The sequence below is a fragment of the Tiliqua scincoides genome, chromosome 3, assembly GCF_035046505.1.
Source record: "Tiliqua scincoides isolate rTilSci1 chromosome 3, rTilSci1.hap2, whole genome shotgun sequence".
NCBI lineage: Eukaryota > Metazoa > Chordata > Lepidosauria > Squamata > Scincidae > Tiliqua > Tiliqua scincoides.
This window is the reverse complement of record NC_089823.1, coordinates 193,682,759-193,701,338: the sequence shown is the minus strand read 5'-3', so window position 1 is coordinate 193,701,338 and position 18,580 is coordinate 193,682,759. Positions and strand designations below refer to the sequence as shown.

The following is an 18,580-nucleotide window of genomic DNA, read 5'->3' as shown; positions in this document are numbered from 1 at the left end:
GTATCATGTGACTTCAAACTGCTCTCTAAACTGCATGTAATGTTCACTGCACCTCCAGCAAAGCTACAGTATGTCTTACCAGAATGTATTATTTTCTATAATTCTTTGGTGCAAGACAGATACTGTCACACAAAGATTGTATTTGTGACTGATCTTAAAACTCTACGTACCTCCAGAAGCTGTGGGTTGGTGTACTGAAGTGCTGCCATTTCCTGCTCAATCTCCGCCTGTGACTTCTTTTTCTCTTCCAGTTTAAGATCTTCTTTTCGGTCATTTAGTGGCTCCGCTGGTGTAGGGATTGGAACTTTATTTTGCATCCAAGCCTGAGAAGATAATAAAAGTGTATGCTTGAAGTAATATTATTAAAAAGCCAAATTAGCAAGGTGATTACATACTGCTGAGAAAAAAACTGAAATAGAGTGAATTAGGCTGTATTACTATATGGGGTTTCAAACTGTGTCCCTGAGAATTCTGGGGGGCCTCATAAGTTTGTTTGGCCTTCTTCAATCAATGGCAGGCAAGTTGACTAAAAGGCATTTTTCTCTTGCAATGTGTAGCTATAGGGGAGTGTTCCTTGAGGGCAGAATGTTTGAAATCCACTAGATTAGTTAGAAGAAGCAAATCTAGAAGAAGCAAACCTGATGAAATTGGGTTGATAAACCATGCCCTACTATTGGCACAGCTGTTGAATGCAATCATCTGTTTGATCTTCTTAAGAATTCATCAGTGATCCGGATAAGACAGAGGCTCTCCTGGTTCGGAAATCCTCGATTTAGGTGCTGGACTATCGGCTTGCGCTGAATGGGGTTGCACTCCCTTTGAAGGAGCAGGTCCACAGCTTGGGGATCCACCTGGACTCGCAGCTGCTCCTGGATTCCCAGGTGGCGGCTGTGGCAAGGGGGGCCTTCGCTCAGCTTCGGCTGGTGCACCAGCTGCGGCCGTACTTGGATCGTGCAGACCTGGCCACGGTGATCCATGCCTCGGTGACATCGAGATTAGATTACTGTAACGCGCTCTATGTGGGGCTGCCCTTGAAGACGGTTCAGAAACTGCAACTAGTGCAGAATGCGGCGGCCCATGTGGTTACTGGAGGTAGGCAGTTCGACTCTGTCAGTCCGCTTCTCCAGCGGCTGCACTGGCTGCCCATTCGTTTCCGGGCCCAATTCAAGGTGCTGGTATTGACCTTTAAAGCCCTATACTGCTCTGGACCAGGGTATCTTAGAGATCGCCTGCTCCCGTACAATCCGGCTTGCCCTCTCAGGTCATCAGAGAAGGCCTTTTTACAAGTGCCGCCGCCTAGGGAGGTACGTGGGGCGGCTGCAAGAAATAGGGCCTTCTCAGTAGTGGCACCAACGCTATGGAACTCCCTTCCCCTTGACTTAAGAATGGCTCCCTCTCTTGAGACCTTTCGGCGAGGCCTGAAGACCCTTCTGTTTAAACAGGCCTTCTGAGTTCTCGGCCTTTTAACATCTTTTAATATTTTTACAGGCCTGATTCTTTTATGACTTGCTGCTGCTCTATGCTCTTTTTATCTATTTTTTTTTACTCTGACTGCTGTTTTTTATTATGTGTTAATATGTTTTTATTTGCTTTTAAATTGTTTTTTAATATGTTGTAAGCCGCCTTGAGTCCCTTCGGGGAGAAAGGCGGGGTAAAAATAAAGTTATTATTATCTTACATTTGCTTTCTAATAGGTGCTGCCTTGCAGACTGCAGAAACTTTTATTAGTAGGCACAGATCTTAACAGTACTACTACTATTTAGCATGAGTATAGCACTTCTAAGAATTCAAAGTTTCACATGTATTACCTTGTTGTAATCATTAGAGCAACCCTGTGTAACTATTGGTGAATAGTAGTATCTTTTGTTGGAGAGGCTAAGGCTGAGAGAGAGGGGCTTCCTCCAAACAGGTTTAGGGCAAAAAATATCTATAAATAATTTTTTTCTTTCCCTTTAAAAAAAAAAAGTAATTCATAAGCACATATCGATGTAATACTCTCTTTTTGTTTTTGTTTTGTTTTGTTTATGTAATATAATAAAATTTAAGGGAAAAAATTTTTTTAAAAAGGTTTAGGGCAAAAGAGATTTGATTTCTTTTACATACACACACAATGCATATCTGGTTTTTTTCCATGCTGGAACTCTAGGCAGTGCAGGGGTTTCCTAGGTACCTAGGTAGTTACCCATCCAGGCACTTAGCAGACTAGATCTGCTTAGGTCAGCATAGTGACCCCCTTGGGTGTCCCCCTCAAATGGAACCAGAACAATCATGATTCAACACTCAGTCTCTATGCTACACCAGCTCACTAAAAACTTAAATAAAATGTAGAGTTACCAACCTGCTGAAACTGGGCTGGGATTGGTTTTGCATAGGGAACTTTTTTTTGTGGTACTTTCTTTTGATCCTTTTGCATCACCTCTTCCATTCCCCAGTCCAATCCTGGGATAGTCATCTCAATTTCATTGGTCTCATCTTTTCCTACAATGAGAAAGTTAAACATTATGATTAATAAATTACATTCTCATAAATATAACCAGTAGGAAACTTCATTCCAATTTCATGTCAGGGGAAAAAATACAATGCAGAATTTAGCTAAACTTCCATTGTCTCAAACTATGACACTGAAACAGAAGACAAAAGGAAGGAACTAGTAAATACCTTTAAGGTACATGAAGATGGACTTTCAGATACAATTTCTCTCTTACCCATCTGTTCTTGTTCCATGGCTAGTTTCAGTTGCTCAGGTATTCCCATTCCTGGAATCACGGCAAGACTATTGGGTTCTAGGTCATCTAGAAAGGAAAAACACACCAATATCAGCAAACATTCTATATTTCCCCAAACTGGTTAGGTGATGTTTTAATACTGCTACTTAATTTCCCACAACTTTAAAATCAACTATTGCATAGTTTACAGGATAGAACAGGGGTGCCCAAACCCCGGCCCTGGGGCCACTTGCAGCCCTCGAGGACTCCCAATGTGGCCCTCAGGGAGACCCCAGCCTCCATTGAGCCTCTGGTCCTCCGGAAACTTGCTGGAGCCCGCACTGGCCCGACACAACTGCTCTCAGCGTGAGGGTGACTGTCTGACTTCTCACGTTAGCTGTGGGACGAGGGCTCCCTCCACTGCTTGTTGTTTCATGTCTGTGATGCAGTAGCAGAAGCAAAGAAAAGGCCAGCCTTGCTTTGTGCAAGGCCTTTTCTAGGCCTTGAGCTATAGCAAGACCTTCATTCATTCATATAAGTTCCACCTCAGTATATTAATTTGTGTAAACTTATGTAAATTTATTCACATTTTAAATGTAAATTAATTCTTTTTTTTCCCGGCCCCCCACACAGTGTCAGAGAGATGATGTGGCCCTCCTGCCGAAAACTTTGGACACCCCTCGTACAGAATAACAGGAGATCCTTAACTTACCGATGTTAGAGTTATGAACATGAATGGGCTTGAATCAGGTATAGTTATAAAGTTAACCCCAAAAACAAACAAGTATTGCTTAGGGACAACGGGAGCAGCTGAATAATTTTGAAAAATAGTGACCCCTTGCTGTGGCAATGGGGGGAAAAACAGCTTGATAACACTGAAAATCTGGGAATTCTTTGGAACTGGGAGATGATGAAGCAGTCAGTCTGGCCAAGGATGACTAGACATAGAGAAAGCAATACTGCAAGTCTCAAGGGACCTTAATACTATGTGAGAAAAAGTAGGTTGACTCCAACAACAGTGGAAATGGAAAAGGTGAGATGCGGTTACTCCAGGTGTGGCCTTACCATCGATTTGTACAACGGCATTATAATATTAGCCGTTTTGTTCTCAATACCCTTCCTAATACTGTTCTTATGACAGTACCCTTCTGTGCTGACCTAGTCAACACTCAAGAGTCGCACTTTTGCCCACAGGCAAGTCTTTGGATTTACACTGGTTCCCTGAATTACGAATGGTTGTTAGTACATTTGTGCATGCACAGTATGTCTTTCAGTGATCTTTTTGAGCAGGTTGAATAGTGCTGGGTCAGCAAGAACTAGATACTTTCACTTAAGTACAGAACTAGATGCTTTCACCTAAGTATAGATCCCTGGAACCCAACCTGTGCTTAAGTAGAGGACTTGGTGTACTGTGAAGAAAGAGCTAAAACTCATATTGTAACCATGTAAATCTGTAGCAGGCAACCTTTCAGCAAAGTTCCGCCTGACACAAAACCTCAGGAACACAAGATAATCATTGGGTGCTGTGATAGAAAGAACAAATATTTGGAATTAAATATCTAAGATCTGAAGAACACAATCGTTGTTGGAATTAAATAAATATGGTTCTTAAACTATGTTTAGCAAGAATCAAGAACTGAAAGAAATTAAATGGCACAGAAAAATATTTTTAAGGGTTATGCATTTTTAAGATACAGGAATCTGAGATTTTCCTAAGCACTTCTGCCTTTTTGGTTTGTAATTATCTCATCATTCTTATATAAATGACCATATACCATAGATTCTGCATATCATACCATATTCTACTCCATCCTCTGACATCCCTGGAAGAAGATTGAGGTTATAACGATCTCGCATTTTATCTCCAGGGCGGTTACGGGTCCAGAATTTGCTGTCAAAATAAAACTAAGAGATAGTATCCTTTGTTGATTTACGGGTTGAACCTTAATCTCTCAGAGCTAGTCACTCTTCACACTTAATGCTATGTTTCCCACTCTGAAGATCTAGGCAACTAACTATTAGACGCTCTTTGTTTTCTACTGGGCCACTTCAAGCTATAATGGCTTGGGTGTTCACTCACCATACAGAGTAGAGGTAAAGTATTCACTCCTTGTTATGCACATAGCCCCAAGTGATCTAAATACACACTACTGTTGTTTGCCAGCAGAGACAATTTGTCCTCTACCAAGGGCCACAATAGAAAGTTATCATCAACCAGGACTAGACAACAGGCAAAATGAAACATAATTGGTAAAACAAAATGAGCACCATTAATACATCACCACTGGATGCATATCACATCTTCACAAATGCTATTTGGGTCACCTTCAGTGAATTCAGTTATTAGGATATCATGAAAATGACAAGGTAGGAATCTTCCATAACATACATAAAGTCAAAGAAATAATCAAGTAGATATTACATCAGATTGGCATAAATTGTCCAAAACAGTGTCAGGAACATAGAATGGAACTACTTTAATTCTACCAACCCTGGCAAGTGGGTGCAGGTTAATTCAGATTGTGTAGCTGATGTTCAGAACACCAGTAGTTATAGCAAATGTGAATGGCATTAAACTAACAACTTTGATGAAAGTTAATTCATCAAAAAAATTTTAATATTTAATCTTCACCTCCAGCATGTGTACATTTCTATATTTTATTTCACTCTGTGTCTCTTTCACTAGTTAAATCTTCCTGCTTGTGAGATAACCAGTAGTTTAACCAGTATATACCTGACACACTAGAAATGTGCCATCGGGGTACCAGGTGCTAGCATTAAATTTAATATTAGCATATTTCTCTTGATCCAGATGAGAGAATTTACCTCAGAATGCCAGATGCAAGGGATGGTACCAGGATGCAGATCTCTTGTTGCCTTGTGTGCTCCCTGAGGCATCTGGTGGGCCACTGTGAGATATAGGAAGCTGGACTAGATGGGCCTTTGGCCTGATCCAGCAGAGCTCTTATGCTCTTATGAGAAACTGCCTTTAGTGGTTATCTGCAGCTAACCATAAATCCAGGGTATAAATAGAGTGCCCTGAATTAAAAGCCAGATTGATGCTAGTACCTGAAAATATTCTACACTAGCATTTTATTTTCCTATGACATACACAAACTGACATTTGTTTTACTTTCTCTCTTGAAATTTCCTTTAGGACATGTTTATGTGAATAGACACTCATTTTTAGGGCAAAATACGAGTACCTTGACAGGATTGCCAAATAAAAGCAAAATGCCCCTGAAGTGAAAAGATTCAAACCAGCAATTTAAATAAAATACCTGGTATGATCATTTGATCCTGAGCACAGAATATGTCCTAGAGGATGCCAGGCCAGACTCCAGATCATTCCTTCATGGGCCATTTCCATACCACCCACTTCTTTTTCCACCCTAAAGTATACAAAAGCAGTATTTAAAAAGAAGAACATGAGACTATAGACAAACCACCAACTCAGTTTGCTATTCAGTTGCTCAAAATTTACAGTGTTGATCAATGCACATTATTTTCTCTACTGTGCACTTGTTCTGGCACTATAAATTGTGCATAATAGCTAAAGTTTCTTTACTAGTGATTTGTCCTTTACAAAGTGACATACAAGAGAAGCCAAAACCACGTTTTCTGTATGCGTCAATGTCCAGAGACCACTCAAGTAGAATATTTATATTTCCAGGAAATGTCCTATTGTATGCTAGAAAATTAATCTCTTTGCTAACCAATTCCACAAGATTCAGACTAATCCATATTTTCTCAGATGTCTTCAACAGGAAGGTGAAAAGTATGAGTAACAAGAAAAGCAAAGTCCTACATCCTGGGTGGCTTCGAAGTTTAGATCTAGGGGGCAAAATGAAGGGTATCTATCCCATCAGCCTTGCGACTGGAAAGAGCAAAGGACAGTACTGACATGAAGGACCCAGGCATGAATGCATGCAAAGATCCAATCCCATGATTTGCCCAATGGCTGGGCATAATCTGGCACCACCCTGAAACACATCTCAGTATTGAAACACAGCCACACTCCAGTTCTGTTTCAGAATCCCATGTGGTTATTTGAAACTGCAGATGCGGGTGATCACCTGTTGTCCCCCCCCCCCCACCCTCTGGAGCTGAGAGGAGCTAGAGCAGGGATGTCAAGCATAAGGCCCGGGGGCCGGTTGCGGCCCACGGAAGCTTTTTATCCAGCCTTCAGGCTCTCAGCTGCTGAGCCATGCTGAGGTGTTATTGCTGAAAGGGCAGCCCACTTGAAAATTGAGCTCTCCCTTATCTTGAATACGATCAAGATACGTATATTTTCTTTTCTGTCATTTATGAGAATGAGTTCCCAAGTGAGAAAAAGTGCTTATTTTTGGTTACGACCTTTTTAATGACATCACTTCCTGCCTAATGACATCACTTTCGGCCCTCAGCAGGCATCATGAATGCTATTCGACCCTCTGTATGAAATGCGTTTGACATCCCTGCTCTAGAGAGTCCTCTGAGCCCAGAAGAGGCCATGGATGGATGTCCACGGCCTCTGCCAGGTTCAGACTGAGCTCAGCAGTTGAAATAATGCAACTTCCAGTTTCACAGAGAAACTGGAAGTGACGTTTTAAAGTCTTATAAGGCATAAGGAGGCCCAAGGGCTTCCCCAGGACTCCAAATGCCTTATAAGGCATTAAAAATGTCACTTCCAGTTTCTCCATGAAAACGGAAGTTGCTTTATTTCAATTGCCGAACTTAGTCTGAGCTCAGCAGAGGCAGTGGACAGACATCAGCAGCCTCTGCTGGGCTCAGAGGACCATCCAGAGGCAAGGAGAACAGAGCTCCTTGGAGGGGGTGTGGGAGGGCATGGGGTGCAGGGCGGCATGGACCCGATTAGCAGATAACTGAATCCTTGGATACGGGCCCCCCCTGTACTTAAAAGCATCAGACTTGTGATTTAACCACAACTGAAACCTTGACTCATATGCTACTCTACTGCCCTCACTATACTGAACTACATCACCAATTTTTATGCCCAGTTCTGTAAAATTCTCACAGAACTGATATTGATAGTGTTCGTTATTTGTTGGATGGGAGAAATGAGTCCTGCTAGCTTAGTGTAGCGAGATATATGTATTCTGTGCTGACCAGGGGTAAACTTTTCTAATTTTGCTCCCTTGCATGTATACCATTGAATACTGAATGGTTTTTGTGCCTGGCTTTGCTTTGTTTGTTTTTAATCTTGCTCATTTTTGTCTTCATTGTGTGCATTCTATGTTCTCCATTGCTTTTATTTCCTGGAAATTGTTTTATGTATAAAAGTCTCAATCAATTAATCAATCAACTCAAAAGTACAAAATTTACAGTTTCAAAAAGTAACATTAAAATATGCTGAATTTCTTAGCTGCAGTTTCTCATCTGGCTGGTGAGTGAGGTACCTACCCAACATGCCAGAACAACAAAGAGCCATCGGACCCTCCACTGGCAAAAAGGCCTTCATGAACAGGATGCCAGGCCACAGCTGCAATGCAGAAATTCACAAATATTCTTACATATTTATATTTTGCCAACATTCTAATATTTTGAGATGATGCATTATCTGGAGAAAGTCTTACATTTTATAATGGAGAGATGATAGGAAGGAATGGGAGGGACACATCAGCAATTGACAGGAACAAGGGCAGAAGTTAACAGTGAGTAGTGGGAGATGGACTGGAGAAATCAAGTATCCATGGGAGTGCAAGTTAGAGTCTAGAGTAGTTCAGAGTACAAGTTGTTAAAAATAAAGTCTCTTGGAGAAGAAGAAAGTGATTTAATGAAAAAAGTGGTTGCATGCAAGAAGAATTAGCAGTGGAAGTAGAAGATGACAACAGAGGGAGCACATAAATGGCCAAACAGAGTAGAGAATGTGATAGGGAATGCAGAAGTTACTTAGGGACAGGGAGACAGAAAGTATACAAACTTGAAGTTCACACAGTGCATGGCAAAGAGCTAATAAATAAGAAGTTGAGTAATACAGGAAAAAGAAGGAGGCGTTTGAGTTGCCAAAAGTGACACAAAGAGAGGCTGTGAAGATAAACCATGATAAGACAATGGGTTAGATCAGGGGTGTTCAAATTTTTTGGCAGTAGGGTCACATCATCTCTCTGACACTGTGTTGGGGGCCAGGGAAAAAATTAATTTACATTTCAAATTTGAATACATTTACATAAATTTACACAAACGAATATATTAGAGATGGAACTTGAATGAATGAATGAAAGTCTCACGATAGCTCAAGGCCTATAAAAGACCTTGCACAAGGCAAGGCCGGCCATTCCTTTGCTGCCGCTTCACAGACATGAAACAGCAAGCAGCAGAGGGAGTCCTCAGCTTGAGCTAGAGGTCAAACAGTTGGTCCTTGTGTTGAGAGTAGTTGCATTGGGCCAGTGTGGGCTCCAGCAAGTGTCCAGAGGGCCAGAGGCTCATTGGAGACGGGGGCTCCCTGCAGGACAGATTGGGGGTCCCCGAGAGCTGCAAATGGCCCCTGGCCAGGGTTTGCGCACCTCTGGGTTAGATCCTAATATTTGGTGCCGCATCATTCCATTATCAGAAGCTTCTTTCCTGAATGGAAGCAGAACTGTGTTTGTGGAAGGGCAACTTGTTTAACTGCAGTTCTTTCCTGATGTATGGAAAGAGCTTCAGACTATGAAATACCACTTCATCAAAGCTCAGGATTCAACGCAATGTTTCAGACACCCAAGAAGGAGAATTATTCTACAGTTACAAAGGCAGCAGAGAAGTGGAAGAGAATAAGAACTGAGAGCACGTTAGCTTTGATCAGAAGCAGACTGGAAATCTTGATGAGAACAATTTTAAATAGAGTTGAATGGGTAATTGTAGAGAATCACAGATTGCAGATAGTCACATTGTGAGTTGAAGGAGGTGAAGAGAGGATCATTCATTCAAGGAGACTGGAAGTAAAAGGAAAGGAGAATGGAGCAGAAGTGAAAGGAAGAAGTGGACTTTTGAGAGGGTTAGGTTATTTTTAGGATGCAGACCTGGGCATGCTTAAAAACAGAATGGAAAATACTAGAAGTCAGAGTGAGACTGAAGGTAAGAAAATTCAAATAAATAGCAACTTTCAGATGGAGTAGTTAATAGTTATGATGATCTACCACAGCACTCAATTTTTTTCACTCAGTTCTCATAACTAGTTCCAGTCTGGCCTGGTGTAAATTGATTAAATAATTCAAAGGCAATATAATTGGTTTAATTACACACATACTACAAATTGCAGGAAATGTGACATCCAATATGCCAGGGGAAGGACTTAAACAGATTTCTTTCTAGAATATCTAACCACCCAGCTCAGAAACAGTTAACACTGAAATCATTTTTAACCTGTGGCCTCCTTCTTATGACCCCGGAAGACCTGAAGCTCTTCCTTCAGATTTCGGATATCAAATAGCTTGCAAAGGTGATCACGAGATGCTGTAAGTAGCCAGTTGCCATTTAGGTTCAATTTGACCTCCATCACTGTATTTTTATGAGCATGTCTAGAAGAAATTGTAAATCAGAATCAACTCATTAGCAAATCACGAAACCTAATGAAACTATCATGTTTCAACTCTACCATTAAATCTTACACTCTTGTATGTTTATGTTTTATAAAAATAACTCATGCTAGTGTTACAAAGCTGGTTATTTAATCCCTGTAGTGAGAGCTGAAGCTGACAGGTTAAATGGCTGTGAGTAATGTCAAAAACTGTTTGAAGAAACCAAGGCTGCAATCCAACACATATTTACTTGGGAGTAAGTCCCACTGACTCAATGGGGCTTACTTCTGAATAGATATGCATAGGATTTCTAGAAACAGGGAAAGATGAAGCAGCATGAACAACATGTTTCTTTCATTGCTTCTACTGGAACAGCAAATTGGGATTTGCTTTCTGGAACACACAAATTCAACAGTGAGAATGGCAATTCCCATTCTGCACATTCCAGTAGAAGGTGAGAACAAAGCAGCTTCCATATGTCAAGGTAACATATAAACTTCTACTTAAGACTAACCATTATCCACTATGCACCAGCTGGCTGCGCACACTAACATTTTAAAGGAACCACCTGTCAGTGGCTCCGAAAGAATATCATAAGCTACATTATAAGCTTCCACAAATTCGAAAAAGCAGTTTGGATATAGGATATGCCTTACTATTCTCCCCCCCCCCCCATAAGTACCTCTCCTAAACATTTTTCTCTCTTTGATGTAGAAAATCTTGTGGGTGTTATGACCATCCTAAATCAGAAAACAAATTCCTGGGTTATATCCTAACTTGTATGTGGAGCATGGGATATCATTGGAAGCTCCTTCTGGAGACAGAAGGAACATTATTCCAGTCACACAAGAACGTTTTGCACAAACAGAAGAGGTCCTTGCAGAAGTGAAACACTTCTTCTGGGAATGGAACACCTTGACAACCTGTTCATGGACGAGTTCGGATACAACTCTCAGTCTCAACAAAACACAGATTCTCAGTACTCAAAAGTAAAATTTATCTGACATCTACTATAGATCACTTGAGTGGTTAAAGGTTTATTTATCAAGGAGGATGAATTTTGAAGGGATACAAACTATAAGAACACAAGAGCACTGCAGGATCAGATCAAAAGTTGATCTGGTCCAGCATCCTGTTTCGCAGAGTGGCCAGTCAGATGCTTCCAGAAAGTCCACGAAGAGGAGCTGAAGGCTCTCCCCAGCAGCTGTTCTCAAGCAAGTGCTACTCAGTGGCATACTCCCTCTGATCCTGGAAGTTCTGGTAAGTTATCATGGTGGTAAGACATAAAGTTGTGTAGCTCTTTTAAAGTTATCTAAAATACTAACACACTACACCCTGTTGTAGTGAATTCCTTACTTTAATTATTCATTGGGAAAAAATATTCTCTTTGGTCTACGAATGGAGGAGGCATTTGTGCTGTTTTGAATGCAGTTGTATAACCAAATGCGGAAGAAATGGAACAACTGTCAGTTGTTCAACTGAGGTACTGTCAATGTTGTGTGTGATAACTGATGCAACATGTTGCACAAGTACAAAGCCAGGTCAAGATTTCAGTCGGATTCTGTGTGCAAGCCCATTTATGTGACTGAAAGGATAATTTAGGATTAAACTCTGCTCTGAATCTACTTTGCCAATCACTTTCACTGGGTGTCCCAACATTCCGTTATCATAAGATAAGGCAAATACATTGTCTCCATTCACTTTCTCTACATCATGCATAATTTTAAAAATCCTTATTATATATTTAAATATTATTTTATATTTAAATCTTTATTACATCTCCTGCTAGATGGAATGTGGGAGATCCTTCACTGGAATTGCTCGTGTCCTTTTTCAGGAGAGATGAAAATTTGGACTGGGGCTATAGCATAGGAAAAAAGATTATCCCATTCCTGTGTCCCTCAAAATTGGATGCCCCACATACACCTGCTTTTTGGAAGAAAAAAAAATTGGGAATTCTATTCACAGAGCTCCTATATAAGTCTATATTGGTCTTCAGCCTTTTTAAAATTAAAAGTATGTATTTTAGTTTTTTCTCATAAGAAAACTGCACCAATTTCTAGATCATTATTGTTTCTGCATCTTTTCCAGTTCTTACAAAACCTATTTTGTGATGAGGTGATCAAACCTGTACATAGTATTCTAAATGTACTCAATATCAATCAAATCCAAAGAGGTTCAAACTACAAAGAGATTTGGAAAGAAGAGTCCAGATACCAACTGCACTTACAGTGTAGCAAGGCTTTGACCAGTCTTTGGATCCCAAAACTTGATTGGCTGTTGACTATCTTTACTTCCAGAAACCACCAAACCCTTTGTTGGATGCCAATCAACACACTTGACATCGGCACCATGGCCTGTTGAAAGTATAAATGTACTGCTGTTTAAGAGATTTCACACAAAAAATTAAATGACAATGAAGCAATCTATCCAAGGCACAAAATTTCACAATAAGCTCCACTGAATGTGCACTGATTGGCCACAGATATATTATGCCTCAGAAATCAGTTCAAATGGAAGTTTCAAGGAAGTCATGAGAAGTAACAACATAATTACTTATCAACACATGTCCAAACACCATGTGTTTGGTGCAAGAGTATATTCACTTCAATTTGCTCATGTCTAGATGCCAATTTGCTCATTCCAATTATTGGAATTGCTAGATTCCAATAATCTCAATCCTAACCAGCTTCCCAGTACTGATGCAGCAGTGCCAACAGGGCATGCACAGCATTCGGGGGGGGGGGAGCCATGGAGGCCTCCTCAAGAGAAGGGAATATTTGTTCCTTTACCTTGGGGCTACATTGATGTTGCACTGGCACTGGAAAGTTGGGTAGGATTGGGTTGTAAGAGTGTTTCCATTAATTATAAAAAGTAAATTATATCAATTATCCTGAAGAACTCTGTAACAAGAATTCACAAATCAGAACTTATTTCAAATTTATTTTAAAAGCAAGCATTTTCCAGCACTGTGCTATTACAACTGAAACAGGTGTGGGGAAAATTGTGTAATAAGATATAGCTAGGTGAATTAATAAACTAGCTTTCATTTTATTATTTTTGTTCCTTTTAAAAACAGATGTCATACTGCATGCAAAATAATTCACACATCCTGATTAACTATAAGCCAAATTTGTTATAGTTTGTGAAGTAGAGATTTTTTTTCATAAAACAAAACTCTATTCTGAAATCTTTCAATTTTAGATGTAGTCTTGCAAAAGATAACTGCACAAGGAAAAACCTGCATCTAAAGCATGTTTCTGGATACATAGGTATATACGTATTTGGCTTCAGCAATTTCAGTCATCCATGATTTACAGTGACCCAAAAGTATTAAATGGAAAATTCCAGAAGTAAAACTGGGATCCGTTCCAGGGACCCCTGTTGATATTGGGAACCCCATCTCCTTGCCCCCCACTCATTAAGGTTATTTAAAGGCTTACTCAGAAGTTAACCACTTCCGGTTAACCTCAGTTTTCTCAAATGTTCTTGCTGCCAGGAGGCAGCCTGCAGGTCACTATAAGCTTGTATGCTTCTAGTGATCCTGTGTGAAGGAAGAACATTTTCACTCAGGTAAGCCTTTAAATATCCTTAATGGTCGCTCCACCCTGGATCTGTGGATACCAGATCTGGAGATACAGGGTTCTGCCTGTATTCATGTTTCAAATCATGTACCATTCTGAGTAACACGGTGAAACCTTCCTGCCCCACTGTGCTCATGACACATTTCTTTTTGTCTTCTGCACCCACTCTGGCCTGCTTTACTAACGTCCAATTAGTCTCTAACGTTCTTGCTATCCACATGCTTTGCCATGTTATCGCAGTGTTGTTGTGAAAATAACTTTGTCATAGGTATGTAGGTAAAAGAAAACAACTTATATATAGGGTTCACTACTATCCATGGTGGGTCTTGGAAAGCATCACCTGCAGATATGGAGGGACTACTTAGACTAAAGTAGAGTGATTTTAGGCAGCATCTCTAGCCCTTCCCCTTACCATAGAAATTGATCAGCATTACCAATACTGATAGCTCCGTCATCTATTTGGCAGAGATTTTTACATATACCAGCCATACATGAGCAGTGCTGTATTGGTGGGAGGCCACATCTTTTTGTTCAAAAGGTCTAGCCTTTGCTTTTCTTCAGTTTTAAAGAGTTCCATGTCTCAGTCAGTAGATTAGTAGCCTTCAACATATAAAATACTCTTTTAATTTTTGCCTGTATGTGTATATCCTTAATTCAAAAGTTTGCTTTCTTTCTCTCTCCATTTGAAAAGTCTAATAAGTTCAGCCTTGCAAATAATTCCACAAAGATTGGTGGCTTACAACTTTTTAAACCATGCCTATGTTAACAATTTGCTAGACAAAACAAAACTCTTCTGTGCTTATTTGTCTGGAGGCCATTCTTGTTCACCACAGATGATCAGGTGAGTGGTTATTTAGGAGATGTGCCAAGAATTCTAAACATGCTTTGTCAGAAATAAGCCCTGTTGAGTTCAGTGCTGCTTGCTCTCGAAAAATGTGCATAGGATAGAAGCCTGAGTCAGTCTACTAAAGAAGTATCATAATCTTTGATCTATAATACATAGTCAATAAATCAACACTTTTCTGTTATTTTGGAAGAACCTGAAATGTGTTTAGATTATGTGACAAGAAATGAGAAGGATTTGACACATGAAGATGGGCAGAAAGAAACTCAGGTTTGGAAGCATATGGGCCATAGAAGGAACCTTCTGAATGTCCTACACTCTGCCACTTCAAGGCTACCCAGACTCTCTTGTATTCTAGGTTTTCAGCAGAAACTAGAAAAAATTGTTTGAAGATTCCTTAGCAATCATGGGAGCGAGAAGATTTTTTCCCCACAAAATAACGGATATTTCAAAATTATGGTTACACTACTACATTCTATAATAAAAGCCTTAATGCCTTTATTCACATGCTTTCTCTGCAAGAGTGGCCTTTAATGACCATGTGAAGTTCAAATATATTCAAGGGTTTCCTAATTCAGTCCAATGTCAGGAACATCTCTACATACAAAGTCCCATTCCTTGGACTGGGGTTATCTCTGCTTGCTGGGAGTATTGTGCACACTTTGGAGTGCCTACAGAGCATTGGACTGAGAGGGATCAGACTGGGACTGCACTCATTCAAATTATTATCTGATTGAATGGCAACAGCTAAAATTTATGGGATAAGACAAAGTTGTCTGTTTCCAGTGGCGTTGCAGAGGGTGTGGGATTGCACAAGGTGATGCACTCAGTGCAGGAGTGTGTGTATAATACAACTAGCGGCCAAAATTGTGAAAATATCCGTATTTTTGAATACCATCATCATATTATATACCATTCGATGTGCAATTTAATGCAGATGCAATGAAACAAGCTGCATTGAACTATCTGTATTCTATCAAGCATAGCCAAATAACCAGAAAAGGAAAACACAACTGCCTGATGTAACAAAAAGTGGATTTCTTTAACTGAAAACAGACCAATGACTCTGATTGTTCTAATAAGGTGTTGTTATGACACAACAGGGAACCAATAAGGTGTTAGTATAAGTCAGCTATCATTTCCATGTATCAGAATCAATAAAAGAGCTCTTATGCAGTTGTGTGTAATCAAGTTGGGCCACTGGTTTTTTGGGTGATCTGCACTGTTATATACTAAAATAAATAGGGGGTGATACCAATCCTGGTGATACCCCTGCATTTAGCCCGTGTGTATGATATTGTATAATATCATTACAGTGTATAATTCACTCCCGGATTGGCCTTTTCAGCCACACTAGACGCTGTGCCAGAACCACCTTTCAGAGCGCGATACCATAGTCTTTCGAGACTGAAGGTTGCCAATATATGATATTGTAATTTATTCTGTGTGGTCTGATACAGGAGGTGGTCCATCATGAGGATGAAGCTGTGAGCTCTTGCACCAGAAACTCTCTCTTGCAACCCCCAGAGATGCCTCTAGCATAACATTTGGGAATATGTTTGCCAAAACATTACAACATATTATTTCCCAAAATACTGGCTGCCTTGGGAATCAGGAAGATTGAGTATGAATAGCAAGATAAATAACTTATAAAATGTAAACAAATAACTGCAATAACCCATCCAAGGGTTTCCCAAAAACTTTTAACTTAATCATTTTCCTAGATTATAAAAATCATTGTTAGCGAAATCTCTATTCGGTCATATTATAGTGCAGAGGAGGCCAAGCTTGCTTAATGTAAGAGCCACGTAAAAGAAGTTTCAGATGTCTGAGAGCCACAATGTTTAAGAGGCATTTGAATTTGTGTCTCGTACTAATTGGAATGTAAAACGGAACTCAGGTAACATATTTCTGTGAGTCACACATTATATATCAAGGAGCTGCATGTGGCTTGCAAACCGCAGTTTGGCAACCCCTATTATAGTGCAAACTAACACAATGATGCACTACGGAATGTATAAACCTGCCATTAAAAAAAATTTCCCCCCAAATTTGAAAGCTAAATACTCCCAGCATCTTACTGAACGTAGTCTTTATGCTCAAGTACGCATGATAACCCAAGTTGTGGCTGCATTGAACTTTCACCCCCAAATATGCATGGGATAAAAAGTATGCATTTGGAAGCTAAAATTATCCCCACCAACCTCTCTTTTTCCATACTCTCCCTTTCCCCGTACACGTGTCTTTTTCATCTCAATCTGTAGGAGCCTCAATGACATTTTTTGTTTGGACTTCTTTCTGAAAAACTACATGATCCCAGTCAATCAGGACACACACAGTGAATGTGACATAACTGCATCACATCACCAATCAGCTTTAGTTACATAACCATGTTACTGAAGGCAAACAAAACCCTTCCCCCCCCCAAGCCTTCAGGATAATAGACAGGGAAACATATTGTTCTGTTGCCAAGGCAACTGGGTGACACTCCCTATCTTGCTATGCTATGCTAATGTGCAATTAAACCAATGCAAAAAGACAGGGAGCATCACTCAGTTTTCCTCCACACTGGCACATCACCAAATCCAACTTGATTGTGGATAACGCAGTGTCAGTATTCTCATTCACATGACATTTGACTGCCACAACCATACACACCCCTCCTTATATGTCATACTTTTGTTCTGGATTTTAATTCAATCTTGGCTAAAAGATGGGGCTGAAAGTTTAATTTTTCAAATGAGTAAACTAGTGAAATAGCCTTTTCTTAAAACCCACATGGGTTGTGTATTTGCTACTTAGGTCAAAATAACAATGTGTTTTAATCATCATAAGCGCAAAAAAAAAAAAGTAACATAAAATAATTTATTTCAAAGTACCCCTTGCCCCACTAGATATCCTGAACCTCATATAAGAGCCTGCCAACAGAAAAGGGCCCATACAAAACAAGTCAGTTTGCTGCTGATTTCTTCTGATATTATTAAGATACTTTCACAAAAACACTTTCACTTTGTGAAACAAAAACATACCTCTTCAGGTATGAGGAACAAAGAGTGTGTTATTCATTACTAGGGATATCACAGGCTCTTCAATAGGTTCTAGTAATAATTGTACACATATGTATTACAGCAGAGATGTACTTCTTGGAACTTGGCTTTAGTGTTTTTTTTTTCCAAAGGCCTACTTAAAATGCTCACAAAACCAGTCTGACCTGAGACCATGGGAGGACAGAAAAAAATGAATAAATGTGATAAACTTTGGTAAAGGGCACAGATGTGTAAATGCTTGTGATACTGTTCCCCATATACAGCATATCTCATTATATTTTGAGAGTTTATTACTGCCCATAAATGAAGGTATTTCTTCTCCCTCAAAGCAAATCAGATGAAAAATCAGGCGCTAAGTATTATATTAAATAAAGTTACAGTTGCAGGAAGAATACAGAGGTGTAAACAAATGCATTTGTAATTAGAATGCATTCTATGCCTATGAAAACAAACATACCTTCATGTACAAGTGCAGCAAATCACAGACATTCCAGTGAATATCCCTGATGAAAAGTCAAGGGACATAGCCACTACACTACAATTACCATTTTAAAAAGAGACTTCTTATCTGAATGTTTTCTATTAAGTAGCTACACACACTATGTAATGACTTTGTAAGCCAATTGGGGAGAAAAAATAATCTTTTCTAAGGGGTTCTGAGTGGCACATAAGGCAGCCTACATGTAACTATGCTTAAAATACAGCATTGTGCAACTTTCATTCGTTCTTTCTGAAGAAAAAGCACACAATACAAAGGATTTTCCAAAACAAGAAAAGACACACACTGTGTTTCAGTAAGTAAACAATATATGTACCATTTAACCAACCTATAAAGCCAGTTGGGAAGATCTCTAAATGTACTGGTTAAAATGCTTACCATAAAAAGATGTTCTGTGACTTT

General features: G+C 39.7%; 1 protein-coding gene across 1 annotated transcript in view; it reads right to left on the bottom strand.

Annotated features, from left to right (window-relative positions):
- The window catches only part of WDR33 (WD repeat domain 33), a 79,070-nt gene that overhangs the window by 20,980 nt on the left and 39,510 nt on the right, over positions 1-18,580 (bottom strand). The window contains exons 8-15 of the mRNA XM_066618879.1: positions 12,435-12,561; positions 10,050-10,204; positions 8,109-8,187; positions 5,987-6,097; positions 4,502-4,596; positions 2,706-2,792; positions 2,339-2,478; positions 171-323 (exon numbers count right to left, since the gene is read on the bottom strand). Of these exons, the coding sequence (XP_066474976.1) occupies positions 171-323; positions 2,339-2,478; positions 2,706-2,792; positions 4,502-4,596; positions 5,987-6,097; positions 8,109-8,187; positions 10,050-10,204; positions 12,435-12,561 (947 nt within the window). The remainder of the gene's footprint in view (positions 1-170; positions 324-2,338; positions 2,479-2,705; positions 2,793-4,501; positions 4,597-5,986; positions 6,098-8,108; positions 8,188-10,049; positions 10,205-12,434; positions 12,562-18,580) is intronic.